Source organism: Meles meles, chromosome 2 (assembly GCF_922984935.1).
Source record: "Meles meles chromosome 2, mMelMel3.1 paternal haplotype, whole genome shotgun sequence".
In the NCBI taxonomy this organism is placed as follows: domain Eukaryota; kingdom Metazoa; phylum Chordata; class Mammalia; order Carnivora; family Mustelidae; genus Meles; species Meles meles.
Window position 1 is genome coordinate 49,081,390 of NC_060067.1, and position 24,093 is coordinate 49,105,482.

General features: G+C 48.0%; 1 protein-coding gene across 1 annotated transcript in view; it reads right to left on the bottom strand.

Annotated features, from left to right (window-relative positions):
• Positions 1–21,848: 21,848 nt before the first annotated feature.
• Positions 21,849–24,093, bottom strand: part of ANAPC4 (anaphase promoting complex subunit 4) — a 36,721-nt gene continuing 34,476 nt past the window's right edge. Inside the window, exons 28-29 of the mRNA XM_045997089.1 lie at positions 23,430–23,553; positions 21,849–22,929 (exon numbers count right to left, since the gene is read on the bottom strand). Coding sequence (XP_045853045.1) covers positions 22,702–22,929; positions 23,430–23,553 — 352 coding nt within the window. The 3' untranslated portion in view covers positions 21,849–22,701. The remainder of the gene's footprint in view (positions 22,930–23,429; positions 23,554–24,093) is intronic.

Below are 24,093 nucleotides of genomic sequence, written 5' to 3' on the forward strand. Positions count from 1 at the left end.
CTTTGGCCACCAAATTCAGGTCCTGTTTGGTGCCAAATTAGCTACCAAAATCAGTACATGGCTTTTGGGTTTCAGAGCCCTTAGGGTGTCCACACAGAGCATCGGGGGCTCTGAAGTGACAATGGTGGGGAAGCCAGCTGGGACCCGGCGCCCCCACATTCCCACGTTGGCATGGCCCAGACCACGGGAAGGGAGGTCAAGGCGGCCCATTGCTTATGGCACCAGCTCCCTCCCAGGGAAACAGTGGCTGGCCACATGCACACCAAGGGCGATGCGGGCAGAGAAGGAGACAGGAAAGCCCCAGGTGACAGAATAAGCTACCCAAAGGACACCTTTCAAGGACACCTTTCATTTCCACTCTTCCTAGTGGGCTCTTGCTAGGCTGAGTTGGGAGAGATCACGAAGCATCTTTCCTTAAATGAGAAATCACCCAGGGCCTGTGCCTTGGTCCTCCTGCCCCCATCCCTACAGAGAAACGCAAACCAATTCCAAGCCCTTCCGTGGGCACCCCCCCCCACCCTGCTGTAGCCCCCTTTCTCCTCTGCTCAGCCCCTTAGGAAGGCGAGACCTGGAGTGAGGCAGAGGACACTGGGTGGAGGGTCAGACTTGGGGAAGAGGCATTGGCCATTGTCCCTACACTAGGTCAGGTGGAAACTCGGTCTTCGCTTGAGTCTGCTCTAAGATTCTGAGGCTCAAATGGTCACACAGGTTTTCCTTGGGAGATTGGAAAAGAGTCATTCATTCATTCATTCATTGATCCATTCTAGATGTTTCTCGAGCTCCTACTATGTCCCAGCGGTTTAGGAGACATCTGTGAATGAAATAACAGAAGTCCTCGTCCTCACTGGAGACAGAAGTCACACCTGGATTCCAATGCCCTGTGCAAAGACAATGAGAGCCTTGGAGGGAGAGAGTAAGGGAGCTCAGGAGCCTGGGGAAGGAACTGCAGTTTGAAATAGGGCATCAGATTGAGCCAACAGGCTCAGGAGAAGGAGGGAGCCATCCCGATGGTCGAAGGGAGAGTGTTTCTGGCAGAGGGCACAGGACAAAAGCCTGGAGGGGAAATGTGCCTGGCAGGTTCCAAGAGCAAGAAGGAGGCCAGTCGGGCTAGAGCAGAATCAATATAGGGAAAGGAGAAAGTTAAGTGTGTGTGAAAGTGGCGGGGCGGAGTGGGGTGCAGAATCTCTCAGGGGCTGGTCCCTGAGGGCTTTGTCTTTTACTCTGCAGAAAGGAACTGTTTGAGGCTTTTGAGAAGAGCAGAATCAGCATGTTGGTTAAAGGACTCACGCCGGCACCTCTAGGACCTGAAAATCATCAGACTAGAGCTGTGAGCCTCTGAGTAAAGAGGTCCACTATGACCCCAGGATTGTAGGATGATAAGTAGGGTATGGAGAAGAGCTGGGAGGGAGTCTGGGAGACCCGTGAGGAGGCTGCTAGAAGTTCTGGCCTGGAGCAGTCAGACGGTGGCACTGGGGGTGGACAGTGGGGCATGAAACCCGGGAAAAACTTCAAAAGCATAATCCAGACAGGGTGCAGTGATCAGTGAAAGGAAAGCATCCAAGACAAGCCATTGGTTTTTGGTCCAGGTACATGGGCTGTGGCACATGTTCATGAAATAACAAAAATTAATACATTAAACATGAACACTTTTTTTTTTTTAAAGTAGCTCCATGTCTAGGGCGGAGCCCAATGTGGGGCTTGAACTCACCACCCTGCAATCAAGACCTGAACTGAGATCAAGATTTGGGCACTTAGAAATAAGTCAGTTAGAGAAAGACAATTATGATCTTACTCGTATGTGGAATTTAAGAAACACAACAGAGGATCATAGGGGAAGGGAGGGAAAAATAAAAACAAGATGAAATCAGAGAGGGAGACAAACCCCAAGAGACTCTTAATCATAGGAAACAAACTAAGGGTTGCTGGAGAGGAGAAAGGTGGGGGATGGGATAACTGGGTGACGGTCATTAAGGAGGGCACATGAGCACCGGGTGTTATAGAAGACTGATGAATTACTTTGCCTCTAAAACCAATAATACATTATATGTGAATTAATTGAATTGAAATAAAGAGTCAGCTGCTTAACCCGCTGAGCCACCCAGGTGCCCTGCCATGAACAGTCTTCAGATGACACGCCTCGTGACCTCATGCCAGGGCCTGGGCTCGCTCTGCTTGCCTTTGAATTCGAGGTATCCCACAGATGAAACTGTGTGGTTTCAGTTTGCCACGCAGTTTTCCCTTTGAAGAAATATGTTAAATTGTGATAACCCATGTGACGTAAAATGTGCCTTTGTAGCCCTTTTCAAGCGTGCCATTCGGTGGCCTTCATCCTTTCTTCTCCTGTGTCCACCTCAGTCACACCAGCCCTCAGGGCGTCCCCTGCTCCTCCTCCATGGGACCCCCAGACCCCCTTTCCCAGCCGACAAATCATCCAGTCCAGCTTCTGGCCCCAGACTCCTCAGGGCCACCCCCATCATGTGTGGGCAATGACCCTCTGCTTGTCACCGAGTCACCTGAAGTGTGTGTGCTCCATGAAGTGCTGGCTCCATCCCCTGAATCTCTGACTCAGCAGGTCTGGGGTCAGCCTGAGAATCTGCATTCCTAGCACATTCCCAGGTGATGCCCCCAGGACCCCACTTCGAGAACCATTGGCCTGGGGGATACGGCAGATGAAATCTGACCACCTCTCATCCCTCCACTGCTCCCTCCTCTGCCCAGCCAGAGACCTTGTGCTCTGCTGTTGCAAGAGCCTCACAGGTCACCCTCTCTCTGCCCTCTCTCCCCTACACTTTGTTCTCAACACAGCAGCACGAATGATTCTTCTGGAACAGAAATCAGGTCATGTTCTTTCTCTGATTAAAATCCTCCAGCGGTGTCCCATCTTGGTCAGGATAAAACCCACAGACCTTGCTCTATCTGGCCTCTACCACCTCTGCCTGCCCCCTCCCTGCCCCCATGTGCAAACCACAGGGCCTCTGCAGGTGCTGTTTCCTCCATCAGGAATGAATCTATCCCAGATATTCACCTGGACTCCCCTCCCACCTGATTCAGATCTCTGCTAGAAGGCCCTGCCTAACCTAAAATAGCAACTTCTTTCCTCTTCCTTCCTTCCTTCCTTCCGTCCTCCTCTTGAGCTCCTTAATCTGCTTCATACTTCTTTACAAGCAGTGCCATTATCTGAAATAATCCTGCTCATGTATTTGTTTACTTCATGGTCTGTCCCTCCCCCCATTAGCATGTAAGACCATCAGGGCAAGGATGGAGTGTCAATGGATATCTATCACAGTGCCAACAGTGGTGAGAGCACATAGAAAGTGCTCAATAAATGTTTGTCGAATGAATAAATGACATCCTAACTTCTTAGCATGACACACAGTCTCTCCATAATCTGGCCCCTGCCCACTTCTCCAGCCAGATGTCCTGTCCTTCTCTCCAAGAATACTCCAACAATACTGAACACTGATGGGCTGGGGAGGCGACCCAGTCATTGACTGCACCCAAGCCCTTTGCTCAGAATGTACTAATGGTCTGGAATGCCCTCCCCTCCCTTGTGAGTCTGCAGACAGCTTACTCTAGTTCTAGTTCTAGTTCTAGTTCTAGGTCAGCTCGAGCTCTACATCCTGACAAAGCCTTCCCAGGCTCCCACGGACCAACCTACCCCTCTCACCCCTCTGTCTGGTACCTCCCATACTCCAGCCTCTACACCTCTTTTCTCACCTAGGTGCTTGTCCATCTGTGCCCTCCTCCAGCCACTTAAGGGCAAGGCCAGGGCCTCCTTCATCTTGAATCTGCAGGAGCCAACTGAGAGCCTGGTACCCACATGTACCCAAGGGGTGTTGGCTGAATAAGAGAAAGAATCAGCCAAACCTTCTGAGTTGCATTTCTCTTAACATCACTCTTAAAATTACAAAGGTAATCCATGCTAATTAGTTGTGCAAATACCCAAGTGTGCATATACAGGGAAAAGTAAAATTCCGAATTTTTCAGGACTATCTCGAGCTGCTTCTGACCCCAAGCACTTCCTCTTTAGCTTGGGGGAGCCCAGGCAGAGAGCCAGACAGTGCAGGGAAAGGAGCCAGCCCCAGGACCTGGCCATGGCCTACCCGGGTCTGCCGTGCACATACCAAGTAGAAATGAGAGTGAAATCCCCCGGTGAGGAGGTTGAGGCTGACACAGCAGACTAGCTGACCCCTCTACTAGACACCTGTGACCCCCTCTGCCTTCCCCTCCCCCCAGTCCAGGAGAAAATGTGTGGATGCCCCTCTCTTATCCCTTTGGGGTTGCCCACATTAAAACTTCCCGGAGAAGTTGCTAACATTAGCATCAGGAAAATGGATTTGTTCAAAGTTTGGCCTTTCTATTTCTTCTTCTTCTCCTGGTTTTGGAAATAAACAGATTCTTTCTCAATCTGGACCCTCACCATGGCCTTGGGATTCCCCTTTTTCAGAAATCAAATGCTACCACCGAAGGCCCTTGGCGGCCAGGCCCACACAGCACTCCAAGGCAGCCTGTCCTTCTGGTAGACCCAGGTGAGCCAGCCAACTTACAGCTCAAAAGTTGGCATGCAGCCCAATTTTACTACAGAAAAATGATGTCCTGGTTGGCAGAAATGAGTCCCTGAATGGTTCGAAAATTGTACTTCTTAATGTATGTTGTGATTTTTTTATTTTTTTCATTCCTAAAAGAACTCTGGGCATTAGCTTTCCAAAGTCTACTCCATGTCCCTTTTACCACTTTCGCCACGGTGCCTGGCTCTGGCCCCCAAGGTTGACACTTTGCCAAGGTCTCCTCTCACTGGTTTGCTTGACCAAATGTATCAGGTCCACACCTCAATATAAATCATAATTCACATCTGCCCGATACATAAGGTTCACGATTTGCTTTTGCATCAATTATCTGACTGCACCCTCTCCTCGTGGGGAGCGGAGACCCATCTTACAGGGGAGGAGACTGAACAGCAGAAAGGGACAGTGATTCGCTCAAAATCGCACAGCGGGTTACAGAGTGCACTGAGACACGGACATGCACAGTTTGATCCAGAGCCGGATGCTTCTCCGTCTACACTGCAGCACACCAGGGGAGATCATCTGCTTTGTCTGACATACAGAGAAGAAGCTCCCTGGGCTCAGACCTGGTTTGCGGAGACAGGGCTGAAGGCACCACGGTCAGAATCCTCAGTAAATACGGAGCCAGCATGGTGCCTTGCACAGAAAAATGATGACAAGATTGCACTAAGCCAGCACACTGAGCACACTTGCGCCTCCAGTGGCAAAACCAAGATGAAAAGACGAGCCTCGGGGATCCCACGCTGTGGTTCTTGCTCCATCTGGGAGCCTTCTTCTCCCTCTCCCTCTGCCTTCCCCTCTGCTCATTCTCGCTCTCCCTCTCTCTCACTCTCCTTTTTCTCAAATAAATAAATAAAAATCTTTTTTTAAAAATGAAAAAAAAGAACTATAGAGAAGACTAAGAGAGGTGTTAATTGCATCATTTTAGATTATTTATTTATTTATTTTAGAGAGAGAGAGAGAGAGAGAACACAGCAGGGGGAGGGCAGGTAGAGAGAGAGGGAGAAGCAGATTCCCCCTGAGCAAGGAGCCCGATGTGAGGCTCCATCCCAGGACCCCAGGATCATGACCTAAGCCGAAGGCAGACACTTGACTGACTGAGCCACCAGGCGCCCCAAATTTCATCATTTTAATAAGCATCACAGGGTGGGCAAAGCACTGTAATGAGACTCAGTAGAAAGGAGAGGATTATGTCAATTCTGACCAAATGTACGACTTGGGCCCGGCAGGGCTGGTTCATTTAGCTTCAGTAGCACTATGGCCAATGTCTTCTCGGGTGTTACGGAGTCAGGCTGTGCTCCAGCCGATGGTGGGAGCTTGACATTTCAACGGCCCAGGACACACAGCAGGCTTTCCACGAGTCAGGCTAGGACACGGTCTTCACGAGCTATCATCTGCCTTACGGGTCCCAGCTCACGTGAGGGATCGAGTCTCCTGGCAGGCACCATGTCATGCAAAAGAATTTTGCAGCTCCGGACATCTCAGAATAATGGGGTATTGTTTCCCAGTCACCCTGGAGTCAGTCCTTACATTTCAATAAAATGGTAGCCCCAAAGTCCTCACGGCTTTACCCTGGCCCATCTCTGGATTCTTTCCCATCCCACTTCCCCAGGTAAGACCCTTGAAACAGCTCTTGACCAAAGATGACTTGTAAATGGCCAATAACCACAGGAGAAGGTGTTCAGCTTCACAAGTCCTATGAAAATGCATGTGAAACCACAATGGGATAGCACCACACATCCAACAGAAAGGCCAGGGTGAAAGACGGGGGCGATGCCCAGTCTCAGCGAAGAGACGGTGCAGCTGGAACATTCCTACACTGCTGGAGGGAGTGTAATTGGTACGACCATTGGAAAGACTGCTGGCATACACCTCGTGCCTCACTCCTAGGTATATGCCAGCAGAAATGCTTATATGGGTTACCCAAAATACATGTACAAGGATGTCATGGCTTCCTTGTCATTTTGAAGAGCCTTTCACTGAAAACTACTCAATGTCTATCAGCAATAGAACAGAGCAATACATTCTGGTATACTCAGACAATGCAATATGATAAGCCAATGAGAATATCGGATTGTCACTCCATGTAACAGAAGAATCTCACAAAGACGCTGTTGAGAGAAAGAAATTAAACACTTTGCAAAAAAATACATATAGCCTGCATATAGGTCTGCTTATATGAAGTTCAAGGGCAGGCAAAGGTAATGGATGGTCAGAACGGGATTCCCGTGGGGAGGGGTCATCGCAGAGGCTTCTAGGATACTGACAACATCCTGTTTCTTCATCTGAGGCCTGGTCACCTGAAGTTCTCGGGTCCTGATAATTCATCAGACTACACGGCCATGATGGGCTTACCTTTCTGATTGCAGGTAATACTTCCCCAAAGGATTTTAAGACTCTGTTAGTTTAATAGGAACAGAGGATAAATACAGGCTTCAGGGGTTGAGGGTTGGAATGATATAGACAATCACATCTTTCCCTGTTGGTGGAGCGGGTTACTGATTAGAGTCATGGGTAGGTGGAAACAGTTACAGACGGAGTAGCCTGGGCACTACAAATAGAACAAATAGAAGTCTGAACAGGAGTCAAAAGACAGAATGGATGGCAAGTAGCAAGAACAGCGCGTGGTTGGCTGTTGGTCTGAACCATGCCTGCAATACAGACACGGATCACGGCCACAAGCCCCCACGTTCAACACAGTGGAAGCCTTTTTAATAGGCCCCAGGTGACTATCTGCCAAGGCAGGTGTCTGCTGCCCAGATCCATCCATTTATTCACCTTCTCTTCATTTACCAATCCCATCTAATATACTGTTTCTCAAACAAGGTCCCCAGGATACCCGAAACCCGAAAGGTTCACTGATGGAAAACTCTCAGCGGTCTGTAAAAATTTTTCCTATAAAGGATGCCATAAATAACTTAAGTTTCAGAAATCCCGAGCAAGAGGCTCAAAACTTTGTTCTAACATCAACAAGAGACTCAGAACATGTAAGTTTAAGTCCCTTGAAAATCAGGTCACAATCCGGTTGTCCCTCTCCCTCTGCTCTTCCCCCTCTTTCTTTCAAATAAAAAAATAAAATCCAAATATATATATATATATGTATATATATATATATATTCATATTCACAGCCTTCTGTTGTGGGTAACATGATAATCCTCAACTTACAGATAAGGAAACTGAGGCACAGAGCAATTCGGTGACTGACTCAAGGTTACTCAATAAGCATTGCGTGGGGAGGGAGGGGTGGATCTGGGGTGTGGTGCGGGGTCCTAGGACCACCAGAGTTCTCACTCCTTCTTTTGCCCACAGCAGGGGCTGCTAATATTTCTGAGCACATCTCCAAGAGCATAGGGAACTTCACACTTTCCACCCCTTGGCTCACGTAATTCTTTCACACCCTCTGTGGGCCCATCTGCCCCCAGTTTCCCACTGAAGGAGCTGAGGTTTCGTGAGTGAGCCAAGGCCTCCTAAGAGGGAAGGGGGCACCAGGACTCACAGCCATCCAGTCCAGGCCTGGCCCCCCTCCCACCATGGGCCCACCCAACTTCTGTGTGCTTTTGGATGAACATTTATCCAGGCGGTGGGATTTCAAAAGCAAGCCTGGGCTCACTGTTTTCGCCCCACATTTTCCGGGAATAGGGACGATGAGGCTCGTGACTGTAAGTGGGGAAAGGAACACAAGGGCGAAAAGGGTCCAAGATCTCTTTCTAGCTCAGTCTGAAGTTAGCCCATGACCAAAGACCCGAGACTTCTCATCCCTGTCACAGACCCCCTGAGGAGTCAAAGTGGGTCTTGCCAAGGGGGTGACATTTCCTCAGAAAATGGGACAGGACAACCAAAGCATTGTGGCTTGGGGTCCACCAGCCATAGCGATGTGCTATGAAAAAGGAAAGCTGGGAACACTTGGAAGTTGTTCTGATGAGGCTGGGGGTCCTGCCGGCCCCTTCCCTGGGGTGACCTTGGGCAGTTTACCCCTGGAGCCTGTGACTCCCCTGCGAATCGCTGACCTTGGCATTGTTGCAAGACTTAAAGACAGTCCACAGGGCACCACGACTGTCCCCAGGAGTCCACCCGCACTTCCTGTGAAGGGCAACACAGTGAGGAAAAGACACGGGTCCCAGTGCCACATGTGGTAGGTGCTAAGGACACAAATGCATGTGGAGAGGAAAAGCAGAAGGTGCCAGGAAGGAAGGAGGATGTTGATGTGAAAATATCCCATCTTGGGAGTATGAGCTCAAAAGGCATGGAACAAAATGGAAATGAAGAAGAGGCAGACACTTGGGTCTCAACGACAAGCCACAGAGGCACCTGGGTGGCTCGGCTGGTTGAGCATCTGATTTTTGCCTTTGGCTCAGGCCAAAATGGTCTCAGAGTCATGAGACCAAGCCCAGAGTTGGGCTCCATACTCAGCAGGGAGTCTGCTTAAGATTCTCTCTTTCTCTCTGTCTTCCTCTTCCCCTGACCCCCTTTCTCTCTCTCTCTCAAACAAATAAATAACCTTTAAAAAATAAACAAATACATGATGAGCCACAAACCACTCCATGGGATTTCTCACCAGAGGAGTCTTCACTCCCTATCTTACCAGGCCTCTCAGAATCTTCGACACTTGACCACCTCTCCTTCCAGAAAGCCCTACCTGGCTTCTCTGACCGTTCTGTGCCCGGGCTCCTCCGACCCTCCCACCTGCTTCTTCTTAGGTTCCTTTGCAGCTCCTTCCCTTTCACAGAGTTCCCACATCTGGGAGGACTACAGACAGGTTCTACCAAGACCCTGTGCTTATCTTATTCTCCGTTCCCTCCTTAGATCATCTCATCACTCTCAGCCCAATTTCAGGAGTTATAGTCAACTTTTATTTTTCATTCTTCATTTTTAATTTTTTTTTAAAGTAAGCTCTGGACCCAACATGGGGTTTGAACTCATGACCCCAAGATCAAGAGTCTCATGCCCTATGACCTGAGCCAGACAGGTGCCCCTATATCCCAATTTTAAACCACTCTTCTGAACACCACCGATAGCCAACAACCACACTTGGATATATCGAAGGCACCTCCCATACCATGTGTCCAAAGTCAAGCTAAAGATTATGCTTGGAAATAAAAACTACACACACCCCCCTCAATTGCATACATTTTCAGGGACATCAGACAAGACAGAGAAACCCACGAGACAAGGAGACAAGAACAGGATCTTGGGTGTAGAGGAGGAAAATCTTAATAATCGAAGAACAAGAAAGAGCTCTTGGAAATTAAAATATGCTAGAAAAAAATAAAATTAATTCAAAGATTGGAAGACGAAGCTGAAGAAATCTTTCAGAAAATAAAGCCAAAAAGCAGTGATATTTTTTTAAAAAGGAAGAGAAAAAATATTTTAAAAATAAGAAAACCAGTTCACACAAATTCCAGGAGAACAGAGAAAAATGTAGAGAAGAAAAAAGTCAAGAAATCATAATTTTTTTTTTAAGTCCCAGAGCTGAAGGACACAGGTTGCAGGGGTAAGTGGGTGTGGCCTTATTCTGACCTGTGACAGCCACTTTTTAAATTTTCAGGAGTTTTTCAAGGTGTTTTCTAAACACAACTACTAAGAAAAAAGACATATGTAAACTTACGATTAAATAAATTATATTAAAAACAAATGTAACGAACATTCAAAATGCCTTACTTCTCATTAGTTTGCGACATTTTATGAATTACTATTATTCTCTGTGCCTTCGAGGTTGTTTATACCTGTTGTGTCTGCAACGTACAATATCTTTGCTGTCTGACTTTGTCTTACTCTTTAACATGAACAGAACAGCAACCAACAACCCTTCCAGAAGTACACAGGTTCATCGATGGCACGAACGCCCCCTTGACTGAACTGGCCAATAAACCCATAGTCTGATTTTGTCCAGTCACGCCTGAATTGGAGCTAATGGTTGGTTACAATTTAAGAGTTCAGCAGCAACGAGGAAAGCACTCTTCAAGAATCGATTGGCCATGTAGAATTTAGAGCAAAGCCTACCGCATATTTTATTCTTCTTTGTAAATGGAGGGTCTGGCTTTCCAGATGAAAGCCCGTTAAGGTCCCAATAAACAAATGCAAAGAGTCCCACATGGAAACACATCACGGAGATCTCAGAATACTTGGGCGGGGAAAAGGATGATGCTAAATGAATCCAGAGGAGAAAACAGACACAAACCCACAGCCCAGGTCATCATGTAGGAAGGACAGGTCACTGGCCAACACAAGCTGCTGGGGGATAAGGGAGAAGTACCTTCTAAACCCTGAGCAGAAATGGTTTCTAAGCTGGAAACATGCACCCAACTAAAGTGTCAATGGATGTCACAGCAAAGACTTTTTCAGACACAAGACGTTTCAGGCTACTCTCATGTACCCTTCCTTAGGAAGCTTCTGGAAAACGTGCTCCTCCTAAATGGGGGGTTGACCCAGAAAGAGGGAGGAAAGGGACCCAGGAAACAGAGATGAAGAGAATCCTGGGGTATTGTTGGTAGCGGGGAGAGTGCCAGCTCCAGCCACAACAGCTCCAAGGCAAACCAGAGCAGGACAAAAGCCTCGTCTTGGTTTATGTACATTTTTGACAGTCATCTCCCACGTCAATTATAAGCCTGGTACTTGTGTTTGAAAAACCCGTGGGTCAAAAACCTTTGGGTTTGGTTCAATCAAAAGAAAGTGCATCTGAATCTTGTTTTCTTGTCTGTAACTCAGGTATTTTCAGGCTTTCCAGAGACTTTCGTGAGGGCTGCAAAGTACTGAAGGAGGGTAGGTGGGATGGACACCCCCAAGAAACTGGGGCCGGGGGCCCATGGCCAGGTAAGGCATTTAGTGAGCACTGATTCTGTTTCTCTGGCCACTCAGAACCAAGGTGAGCACCAGGTGTTTGCAGAGCATCACAACCTCATTGTCCCACAAGTCACCCACACCGGGACCCGCCAGATGCAACAGTCTTAAAACTGATAGTGTCACAGGGGGGAACGGGGGACACCTGGTGTGGAGGAAGGGGGCAGTACCCATGGGGGCTGGGTAATCCATGCCTAATCCATGGCTAATCCGTGCCATTTACTGTATCCACAGCCCTTCCCCAATACTCTGCTTTGGAGGTGAGACTATAGAGTGGGGCAGCTTCTTCCAAAATAACCCCAGTCCTGTGCATACAAATAAGCTCTTGCTCCTTGCAAATGGCCACAGGGGAGGCCACCTTTCTACTCCAGCCCAAACTACTGCTTTTCCCAAAGTTCAGGGAGGCCCTCCTTGGCTGCTGCCCACAGCCCCCTGTGGCATATTCTCTTGAATCCCCTCCATGGAGATAGGCTATCATCCTTTGAGAGTTTGGAGGGCATTCACAGCCATGATGTCCCAGGTGATAGGAAATAGGAATATTTTTTGACCAGAAAGCAAACCTGAACCCCAGCAGTGAGGTGATAGTGCTGATCTAGAGCAAGGCCCACAGGTGAGCGGGTTTGCAGACTGTGGGTCTGGGCCTGGACCCCAGCAGTGCAGGACCGCTGTCCCATTTCACAGACAAGGAAGCTGAGGCTCAGGGAGGGTAAGTAGTTTGGTTAAGACCTCGTGGCTACTAGGTGGCAGAGTGTGGCCTGGGAGCTGGCTCTGTCTGCTCCCCAGGCTCTGTCAGGGCTGGGGAAGGGGCTGGGAGACCGCTGCTTGGGGAGGCTGGCTTTGTGCAGGGTGCTGACACAGAAGGCCTGACGTGGGCGGAGGATGGAGGAAAGTTGGGTGACCCTGGGAGAACTGTGACATGGGGAGTAGCGGCTAATATGGACAAAAAAGCCTCAACACTTCCATGCAAGGGTTTAAAAAGCCATATGCCGCTTTTTTTGCAGTGAGTCCTGATTAGCAAATTATTGTAAAAAGTTTCCATTTTCTTGCTTCTGAGAATTTCAGGGGCCCTGGCGTGGCTACAAGGGTAGGCGAGGGGAGTCTCTGCCAGAATGTGGATTTGCAAACGTGCGGAGTTCCCCAGGTGAAATCCGAAACTGGGCCCATACACAAGAGGGCAATGAGGCAGTGAAGAAAAAGGCAACTCCAGACTGGTAGGTGGCAAGTGTCATCAAGTTGCAAGACCTGTAGATCCCCGCCCCCACCCCTGCCTGCCACAACCGTAAAACTTTATGTGGAGGCTTTAACGTGGTTCAGTTACATCTAGACCATCCAGATGGTCTCAACACCAAGACTACATCCTTGAAACAGCTTCCCCTGTGGGAACAGTGGGCAGAAGTACATTCCAAGGCCAGGGGAAGGGGGTGAGGATTGCTGGATTGCGACGGGGAGGGGGGGGGCAGCTCCTGGGTCAACCAGAAGTCACATCCTCTTAAGGATCTCTTCCAACAAAGGAATAGCAAAGAATGCCTTGAAATTGGGTTTTACACTTGTAAGGTCATTCACTGGTTTTGTATTAACACGGTACTGCTGAGATGCTTGAAAATGGTGCTTTTGCAACCGATTAAGTATTACCCTTCTCCCTGCAAACTTTTTGCACAGTGCATTTGCTTAGCAAATCTTTTTTTTTTTTTTTCCCAAAAAATAGACCAAAACTTCTCTACTTAAAATGAACAGGATCCGAATTAGTAAGATTGGAGTGGAGGTAGACGAGCGTTTCAGCCAGCACTTACCGCAGACTCACACGGCCCAGAAGACACCAGCCATGCCAGGATGGAAAGAGCAAACCAGGTTTTCCAGCTTGAGAAGGAAAAGAGCTCGTCAGTCAGGCCCTGAGGGCTTTCTTCCCAGTGCCTGGGCTGCCCACCCCCAACCCGCCCAAGGTCCTCAGTTCCTAGGGACTGTACCATCTCCCAGTCTAAGTAAAAGTTGGGAAACCTGCAGCTCGATGAGCCTCCAGCCAAAACCACACACAAGCCTGCCTGGTCATGAGTCCAAAGATGAACCCGGGAATGATGGCCTTTGCAGGGCTCAGGATGACGTGGAAATATGGAAACCCCTGTCCAGAATCCCTGGGCAGCGACAGCAGGGTGACAGACTGAACCTACAAATGGATGGTCAGTGGGCAGGAGCATGTATAAAAGGACTCTGGCCCCCAGCCTGCAGCAGCCTGGCCAGGACACCAGCACCCCACCCACCACGCTCAGCCTAGGGAGGCAGCCTGCCCGCTGTCATTCCTGCAGGAAGTCACACTACTCTCTCTTGTGACAATCCGGGAGACCAAACAATAATGCTTGTAATAACCCTCCCCAAGTGGCCAGGACTTGATCAACAAGCAACAGCTTCCTTAGTGTCTGCTCCCAGTTCCCACCTGGCACCGCCCAGAGGACGCCCAGGCTTCACCTGCATTGGTCCCAGAGGCGGCCCAGTTTCCAGGTCGCCTGCCTCCCGCTTCCCCGCCTGGACCCTCCTCCCCTCTTCTGCCCTCCAAAGCTTCCCCACCCCTCTGTCACCTTTGAGTCTCTGCCAAGGGATGGGGCTGGCACCCCTGCTCAGGGTAAGCAGCCTTTGCTTCAGCTCACTTGGTTGGCCCTCATTTAGCCCCAGTTAAGCCTGGCCCTTCCGAGCTCAAGGCCCAGCCCGACTGACAGGTCGCCCAGCTGAGCCTCACACAAATGAGCAAACAAGCGAACTACTGCCCTCTGCCGGGAATTCCGACCTCCTCCAACTGCCAGGCCAAGAAGACCTCGGGGACCCCATTTCCGGATGGGGATGGGGAGCCTCCCACACAATCTCCCCTTCGGGGATATCCATCGCAGGCCCCTGGACCTGGCAGAGCACTGCCTGATGACCAGGGTAAGCCAGAAGGCCCATGCTGTGCCTGGGTTGCCTGGGTGGAGGCATTCCCGCAGAGCACCCTCAGAAAGCCATGTGGCCGTGGCCGTGGCTGTGGGGAGCAGTCCCTCCTACCTTGGATGGCTGGCTCTGTGGACCTGGCCCTGTGGGCTGGGAGCCTCGTGCGCTGGCCCATGAGGAGCTCAAATGAGCTTTCTCAGGCCCCGGGGCGGGGGGGCTCTGGCTTCCCAAAAAGGCCTCGGGGAGCCCAGACCCCACCTGTTTCAGGGGCAGAGCTTCCCAGGGGCCACGGATCACGAGTGAGTGGCATTGTTGAGCCAATCTGCAAATCTGTTCCTTTAACTTCCACCTCTCAGATGGAAGCTGCATTATTACATGGCCCCGCTCTGCCACACGGCCCCCCTGCCCCTGCCAGTCTCTCTCACCCCATCACACCCCCTTTACCTGTCAGGTGAGTAAGCAGCATCGTTGGCCTGTGGTGTTCCGAGCTACTTTGTGCAAAAACAGAAGATGTCCCTGGTGTTTCCTGATGCTTCATTATCACAGTTTCTAGCCTACAATTAATGGCCTGAGTGTGTTTTGCTTGGGTTTCATGGAGTCTCACCGTCTTCCTCAGGGTTCACAGCTGACCGTCCTGGGTTCAATGGCTTGCCTGCCGTAGACTGCAGATTCGCCCTCTGCTTGGCCCATGTTTTCAGCCTGAAGATCAGCTCCCTGCCTCTCCCAAGCTCACCCGCTGTCCATCCGCTGCGGGCGTCCTTACCCACAGAAAGTCCGCAGACGAACAAAACGCAGCACAGTCTTGATGAATTGGGCCCTGCTGGGGAGAAAGCATGGCTCTCTCTCTGACACATGGACCCACACCTTCCAGAACCTTTTCAGGAGGAGAAGGAAGAGGACACGGGCGTTGGCTGTGGGCAGTACTGCCTGGGAGGAAACCACCCTCCTCTTGGGAGTCAGAACTTGGGCTTCGCGTCCTGGCTGGACCACATGCCACCCCCATTCAGTAGGAGGAAAAGCATTGCTCCACCTCGCAGCCTGTCTGCTCACAGAGCTGACAGCAATCCTGAATGAAGGAGCTCGGCCTAAGCGGAAGGTGCGTCGTCATCTGGTCCACGTGGCACAGACAGGATGGTGACCGGGCCATTGAGGGAAGACTGTGCTCAGGAGACAACTGTGGGCAAGGCAGCTGGCAGGGAGGTGGAGGGGTCGCGGAACAACCCAGACCCCAGATGCAAGGGTCCTGCCCTGCACCGCCTGGCCTCACCCCCCCACCACACCCCCTGCTGCCCGTGTCACTGCCATGGACAGGTTAGAAAACTGCCCTCCACCTCGGTTTCCTCATCTGTGAATTAGGGATGGTGTCAGTAAGAGCACTTGCCTTGCAGGACCATGGTGGGCGTCAGTGCATTACTCATGAGCGGTTGCTGGCACAGCGCACAGTGCCTCCTAAGACCTCGAACACGGTCAGCAATCGTTGTTACCTGGGCTCAGATCGTCGGTGTTGCCTCTGGGCTCCACCACCTAAGAGTGTGTCTGAGACACAGCAAAGCCCTCTGAACTTACTTTCGTTTCTATAATAAGGATAGCAGTGCCTTGGTTGCAGAGCTCATCAGAGGATTCTAGGGGACCTTGCAGTCCTTCCCATGCTGTTCCTCCTCTGGGACAGATGTCTGCATAGGAGAACCTAGACAAGCCGCAGGTGGAGACGTATGAAGGGGATGGACGTCCACAGGTGCAGGAAAAGACTGGGATGACGAAGGCCTCAGACCTGGCCCCAGAAGGCCTGTAGCCCCAAGCACAGGGATTTTCACGTACAGCCTGGCAGACCTGTAGGTTCTCAGAGCCAGGTCTGCCGACCCAGAGCCAGCAGGCCCTGCCCAGCACCTCCGCACAGTGGGGCAGGCAGATGGCTCTGTTTGAGCTCTTCCAGGGCCCTGTCTGGCCCTTGAGCCAGGTTCCTCAAGCCTGAAGCAGTCCCTTCGTGGCCTGCACGCTCTACCACACAGCTGTTTCCGCAAGCAGCCCTGCACCAAGGGCAGGATTCGGCCAGACGGCCATCTTAGACGCAGCATGGTTATCTGTTTCCAGCTCCTCTGGGGCAGTTGGCATGGGACCTGGGAGCTGGCATGGCCTCAGCCTGCCTAGGATCAAATCCCAGCCTCATCACCTACCAAGTAAGTGAGTTGCTGACCCCCTCCTGGCCTCTGGAAGCACAGACAGCTTCCCGTCTCTGCTGTTGTGCTCAGTCCTGTCCTCGCCACTCACAGGCGACCTCTGGTCCATGCCCTCCTCCTTCCCCATCATCACAGCTGTCACTGCTCGGGGACTGTCATAGCCATTCCCAAATCCCGGCTCCTCCATTCTTGACCCACCTGGCTCCAGTGAGTCCCTCATTCCCGGGGGCAGCCCCCAGCCCCACAGTCGCCCTGCAGGAAACACATGGGCTCCATCAGTTCTGGAACAGTCCCTGAAAATGGCCCTCTCTGGCCACCATCTCTCCTTGTCCTCCCAACACTGATTCCAGAATCCCACAATTCCCCACCCTCCAACCCCCTGCCCCTGTCACAGGGTGACTACCTTCCCCATCCCCTCACCCTCTCTATCTGGTCCTAATGGGTTGACAAAACCCCAACCTGGATTAAACTCAACGCCCCAGTGGAGAAGAAGATCCCATGAACTGGACCCCCCTGAAATGGACACCACAGGTCTCCTGGGCGCCCTCGACATTCCCACCTCCCCAGCAAGCAGGGGGAAGCCACAGCTCGGGGCTCTAGACTGAGACCTTGACACCTAAGTTCCCAAGGGAAATTGTATGGACCACCCACCCTTGTCCCCATGCGGCCCCCATTAGGATGCAAGGGACATCGTGCTCCAGCCCAGCGCTGAGATCTCCCCTGGTCGCTGGGTCTCAAATGTTTGGGCTTCTTAAGGATTTCACTCTCACGCTTCCCCTTCTCTCTAGACATGGCCAGTCTCTCACCCTTCAGCACGTCACTGTTGTGGATGTCTAACTATGCCTCCATGTCATCGGTCTTTTTTGAAGCTTCCTGATGCCATCCATGACCCCTCCTACTCTTGCAGCAAAACTCTTTGTGCATTGCCCCTCTGGGTGGCCTCTGCTTCTCACCTCACCCCTGCTCTACATCCACTCTCACCGGGCTGCCGCCACCAGCTCCACCACCCTGAGAAACCACACCCATTGTTGTCATGACTGATTTTTTTTTTAACTATAAGTCATCTTTTAAATACATCATTTCTTAAGCTTACAAAAAGAGAGGCCCTTAAAAATTATGTGGAGGCTGAAAACTAGGGATCCTGATTTGGAAATATGGGTGTAAGGTCACCAGTATTTGGTTGGAGGGCAGGCTCCTGGAAGATCGGTAATGGTCACTTTCAGTGGGTGCAGCCTGGACCATCCATGGCAGTATTTAAGGAGACGAATGTAATCTGTCAATCAGTTTGCAAATTTGGGGGTCCAACCTGTTTGTGAACAAATTCAAAGCACTGTATTGTTGTTAAAATTTCTTTTTTTTTTTTTTTTAAATTTTTTATTTCTTTGACAGAGAGAAATCACAACTAGGCAGAGAGGCACGCAGAGAGAGAGGAGGAAGCAGGCTCCCCGCCAAGCAGAGAGCCCGATGCGGGGCTCGATCCCAGGACCCTGGGACCATGACCTGAGCTGAAGGCAGAGGCTTTAACCCACTGAGCCACCCAGGCGCCCCTGTTGTTAAAATTTCAAGATAATTTATCTTTCATACTTCAAACCAGTGTCCACTTTGCTCTGTGTTAGGAAGTATTTCTTGAGCACCTACTATGTGCTAGGCACTCTGGTAGGCACTGGATATAGAGAGGTAAACAAAATGGGCATGATCTCTGTCACAGGGTTTATAATCTAATTTAGGCAATAAAATAAGCACCTGATTAGGACATATGTGCAAATTGGGACATCTGGCATGATGGGGGAGGGGAGGAGAGACTCTTGAAATCTCAGTGGGTTTTTCTGAGAATGACATAGCCTGAGGAATTGAGAGTCAAGAGTAAGAGAAGGGCATTCCTGGCAAAAGGCACGTCCCAAATCTCTGGGGCAGAAAGAATCCAGCTCCTCCAAGAAGGGGAAAGAAAACTAAGATGAGCCCCGAGATGATGCCAGGGAAGACTGCAGGGGCTGCCAAGCCTTGGGGAACATGCTCACAAGACTGAAATTGGCTCCAGATGCAACCACCACTGACTCAAGTGTTCAGACATAATAGCCAATCCTCATCACTCCCTTCCTCCACTTCTTGGCAGCATTTGACGTGATTGAAGGCTCCCCTGACTGGGTTGCCATTAAAGGCGTCACCTGGGTCTCCTCCTGCTTCTAGGGACCACTCTTCCCAAGTCTCCTCTGATGGCTCCTCCCCCAGCAGGGAGAGAATGGGCTCTACACCCCACAGAACCCCACGGCCATGGTCTTTGCCCCTTCCATGTCCACTCTGCGACTCAGAGATCTTGACTTTACAGCCTAAGATAGCAAACCGTACCATATATATTAAATTTTATCCTTCATACCTCTTCCTGCAGTAGACAGGCAGGGCACAGTGGTGCAAAGTAAGTGGTGGAAGGGAAAATAGGAAAACGTGTTATCATTGTGAGAAGACTTCGCAGCATCATTTGACATGCTGACAGTCACTGGTGCCAGTTCATAGTATCTGGTTGGGCTCCTAAATACCCAGTTCTACAAAGGCGCCTGGGTGGCTCAGTCGGTTAAGTGTCTGCCTTCAGCTCAGGTCATGATCTTAGGGTCCCGGGATGGAGTCCCTCATCAGGCCCCCTGCTCAGCGGGAAATCTGCTTCTCGCTCTATGATCTGAAAAGTGGGGGAAAAAATACAACTTAAAATAATAATGGTCATTCTGGAACAAGAATTAGGAATACAGAACTGAATAGAAACAGTTCCTAAAGTTTTCCAGCCTGGTTGGGGGAATATGGGAACACTGGCAGTTGGAAGGGGAGGAGGCACGAATTACAAACTTGACTCCCTGCTTTAACATTGAAAGTATCTATGCAGCTGGTGCCATGCGTCAGGCAGTCGCGTCCGCAGGGTGGACTGGTCATCTGGACGGCAGTAACCACACAATCCACTTAGCATCTGGGTTACTGTGTGTTCAGTCTGACTACACACCCCAGAGCCAGGGTGTCATTTATGAGTAATAATCACCTATTGGCTGGCCTGCCTGGCATCTCGGCACACAGACCCACTGGGCATCTATCATTCCATGGAACGTGAGCTTAGGGTTGAAATGTGGCCTTCCGGGATTGGGTTCTACATGCTGCAGTGCACAGACTCGGGATAATTAGGCTCACCATCGTTTAAACAGATTTACAGAACCGTGAGCATGTTGCATGTAAAATTAATCACATCAGGGTCATTCGTAGGGAAAAAATAATGTTTCCAATGCATCTAAGGGAGCAGCTTTTAATTAAAAAATGATAAATATCTAATTATTAAAAAATAGCTTCCATAGACTACAAAGGTTCTCAACTGTAGTGGGCATAGGATCAGATGAGTTGGTTAAAAATGCAGGCCAGGGCCCTACCTCCACATTCTGGGTGGTCTTGGGTGGCGCCTATTAATTTGCATTGTTAATCATGGGCCCAGGAAATGTTGATGTGATAGGTGTGTGCTTCATGTAAGATCCTGTTCCAGTGACCCCAGAAAGTGAAAAACATTATCTACATACAATTCATTTACTTAAAACCAACCCTTTAATAAGTGAGAATTTCTAAACTGAATATTCCTAAGAGTTCATGTACTATTGCCTGCTCTAAAATAATCCTTACTCTCATACTGTTAAGGTTTTTGTGACCTTGACTTGGTATAATCCTAAGTACCATCTCCCTCTACTCAGTGAGAACTAAAAATGATATGTTGGACAGTCAGATGCATATTCTAATAAATGCAATCAGTCTACAAACTGTCACAAATGCAAGAGGTGCCAAAGAAACTGATTTGCCCTGGAGAATTCATGCAACCCATGATTTCAATTATAGCATTCTCTAGAGGTATTTAGCACGTCTGCTTGCTGGATTTCCTCAAGAATTGCAAGTATTTAGATTAACTCAGACATCTGTATCTGTACCTATATCTAAGAGACATTCCCTAGTTATGGGGTCATAAACCCAAGGTTATTCTATAATGAATAGTTTTCTTCACATTTATATTCAAGTGCTCTGAATAAAGAAGAGAAAATGTTTTAGCATTTTGCTAAGTGTAAAATTTTTTTTGGAAAAAAGTAAAAAAAAAAAAACCCAAAAAAAACCCTACAAAGGGAGAGAATTAGCCAGACTATTATCATAGTCCCATTAAGTCAGGCACCAAAAAAAAAAAAAAGGTGAGGAGGGCTGCTATTTGAATTCCTAAAATATCAACACATTTTATCCTAGAAAAGAGCAGCGCAGAATTTTAATAAATGCTGATCTTTATCAGGTGTCTCCTATGGGCCAACCACAATGCTCTACAACACCCATTTAGTCCTCAGACAGTGAGATAGGTAATCGATTATTCCCACTGACCCCTGAAGGTCAGGGACCAGGATCCCACATGTCCTACTCTTCTTGTCATTAACTCAATTCAAAACTCAAATTCAGCATCTGCTAAATAAACTAGAAATGATAGTGTATAATGCTCAAATTCTTTGTAAATATTAAAAGTAAAGTTTCTAATGGTGTGGAAATCATAGCCTCTATCTAAAAATATAATAAAACATTATCTGCACAATTACTAAAACTTAAAAAGGAATTCAGGTATCAGCTCAAATTTTCTGCTTTGGTGTAACACAAAGCCAGTTCCTAAATTATTTATGATAATCATTTAAATCATTAATGGAAAAGCACTCCTCCTAAAATTAGGAATGATTCACAATTATTTAACTTGATGATAAGGGATAGTTAGTACATCAGTAGAACTAGTACTGATGCCTGGTTTGAGATGAAGGCAATTAGTTTCAATTCATCCCTAGCCTGGAACTGCAGAAAGCAAGCGTGTACATATCAAAAAATCTTTATAAATTTCATGCTGAAGTCACATGGGACAGATTACCGTCTAATGAACTGGTGGCTCATTGTGAAATTGTAATTCATTCTAACAAGCTATAATGTCACCTGAGAGATTACCTTTCTTGCTCACAAAAGCTCATTCAAGACATCTGCACCATGCCATGAAACTGACCAACCACTACAAAGTACTGATGTAAACCATCTATTATTAAGCAAGTTGGAGGCCTGCTATGTGCCAGGCCACACACGGACAGAGCTGGGCTCCTGAAGATCATAGTTCTCATCGCCAAACTCATGCACACAATAGTGGCTTCTCTTCAGTTTTCCCTTCAAAACCAACACAGATCAGACCAACTGAGGCACCTCGAGTATCTAAAGCATGACGTACCTAAATTCCAAGTGCAACGGGTGTTATGAAAGAAACAAATGACACAGAATCCGGCAGTTAGCCACTCATGTGGTTATAGTGCATTTTCCTGCCTGAAGATACTGAAAGCTTTAAAAAGTGATGCTTTTATTCATCGATGAACTGATACTAGAATTCATATATAAAACGGAAACGCTTTGAAAGTCTCATGAGAACACTACTCAACTTTAGGAATGAGCACCAGGAAATCAATAGGAGCTCATTTGCACTAATGCTACATTAGGCGAAGTTGATCCACATTTCTTGTGTTTATAAGACGTTGCACACAAAGCCACCATGTGTCCTTAGCCAATTCTAAACAGAGGAAAAAGACACATCTAAGAGCTGCCAATTCAAAGTATTCAGAGCTCAAATCCAGTAACAAAATGAGAAGATAATTACGTAGGTGTCAAGCAGTGTTTTTGCTGTTTAGATGATAAAGACAGTACCCATCTTTTGGCTTATTTAGCATTACAGTAAAGCAGTATAATTTTGAAAATATAATTTTGAAAGCATTCTGGAGACTGAGAATCAACTAGAAGGGGAAAGATGGAAAAGGAATAAATATCTATGTTTTTAAAATACTAAAGGCATCAAAAATTCTAGTGATGAATGACTACTTAAATGTAATTTCTTCTTGATACAGGAATGATTCCTGATACCTATCTTTTAACAGAAAAGACTGAAATTTTCTTCACACTCAATTTATGTTTTCTTTAAACATGAGTTCTGCACACAGTATTAAGAAGAAATCTCACCAAAAAGAAAGTCTATCATAATGACTCTACTACTAAGAGAAGCTGAAGCAGAATAAGGAAAAATAAAATGTATGGTTTATTTCTTTGTTATACAAAGAAAATTAAAAGTGATCCAAAACATCTTCACCCATCCTCCATGTCCTTCCTGACATAATGAGGACATACAAAATCAGGGCAAGCTAGATTAGGAGTCCAGCTCAGGGTCAAGTTTTTCCACTTTGATGACTATCTCCGGAGCAGATGTGGCAGCACTGGCCTGCTGGTTCTCAACCTCTGACTCCGACAACACTTCTTCCTTTATCTTCACGGGCTTATTACTGGCTTCCTCCTCTTCATCCGAAGATTCGTCAAGCTCCCATTCATCATCTATGTCCATTTCAAATACTCTTACATGACGGAGATTTGAGCTTAACTGGAGAAGAAAAGGTCAAATAAAGAATCTTTAAATTAATGGCTGAACTAATAAATAATATATAAGAAATCAAAAGTTTGAAAAATGGTTTTGTATGAAAGTTATTTTCCATCGATTTACAACAAAATCACTAAACTTAGCCTCATTTGCTATAAAAGGATCTCTATATACAATAGTGACAATTTTCCTAATAATTGAAATCAAGGGGTGCCTGGTGGCTCGGTCGCAAAGGCAGGAGATACTTGATCCCAGGGTCATGAGTTTGAGCCCCAGGCTGGGTGTCAAGACACTTTAAAAAATAAATAATTAATTAACATCTAGAACTGCATTACTCAGTCAACTTTCTCAGAATGAGAAAGCTACATAGCTAAGACCACAACATGTTCATAATCAATAAAAGCAATACACCATGAAATGTTTACACTTTCTGAAAGGACCTTATAGATCCAAAGTCACTTCCTCCCATTACTCTCAGTCAGTAACAATCTGTAAATACTTACCACACAGGACACTTTGCGAAAACCATTCCCAGCAACATACTGTGCTTTCATACTTTCCAGTAATCGCCAATGCTTTTCAAAATGCATGGTACGTGTGGGAATAGCACTGCACTGTTCATCTAGCCTGGAGAAGGGAAAAATCCAACCCCAAAATGAAAAGGCGATCTTCTCTCTGGTTTACAAGGAGGTAATATAAGGATCTACCATGGGTTTGCTTTCTACCAACATTCCCAGTTCCGTATCAGCCACTTTATACAGGGAAAATACTGCAATTCCAAATAGCTAGAATGGCATCTTAACTAAGGTTTCTGATTCCTGCTCAAGGAAAGCAAACAGACAAATTTTTTAATTAGAGAAGGGACCTACTCACTTAAATCTAAGAAAACTAAAGCCATCTCTAGAATTGGCTGTGTACCTCCACTGGCTACTGAAGTCCTGATTCTGGGAGGAAACCAATAGAAGCAAATCTAAAATAACTAATTCTGTTATTAACTGGGGTTCAAGCTAACCTTAAAAATAGTACAGAAGTCCCATTCGCTACTCCAAATAATTCCCCACTTTATTTCACCAAATACTCTTGATTTATTAGCAAAGCAAAAGGTCAGGAGAGCTGTTGAAGCCAGTATTTAAAAAAAAAATAGTACTTCTGTCCAGCTGATTTTCC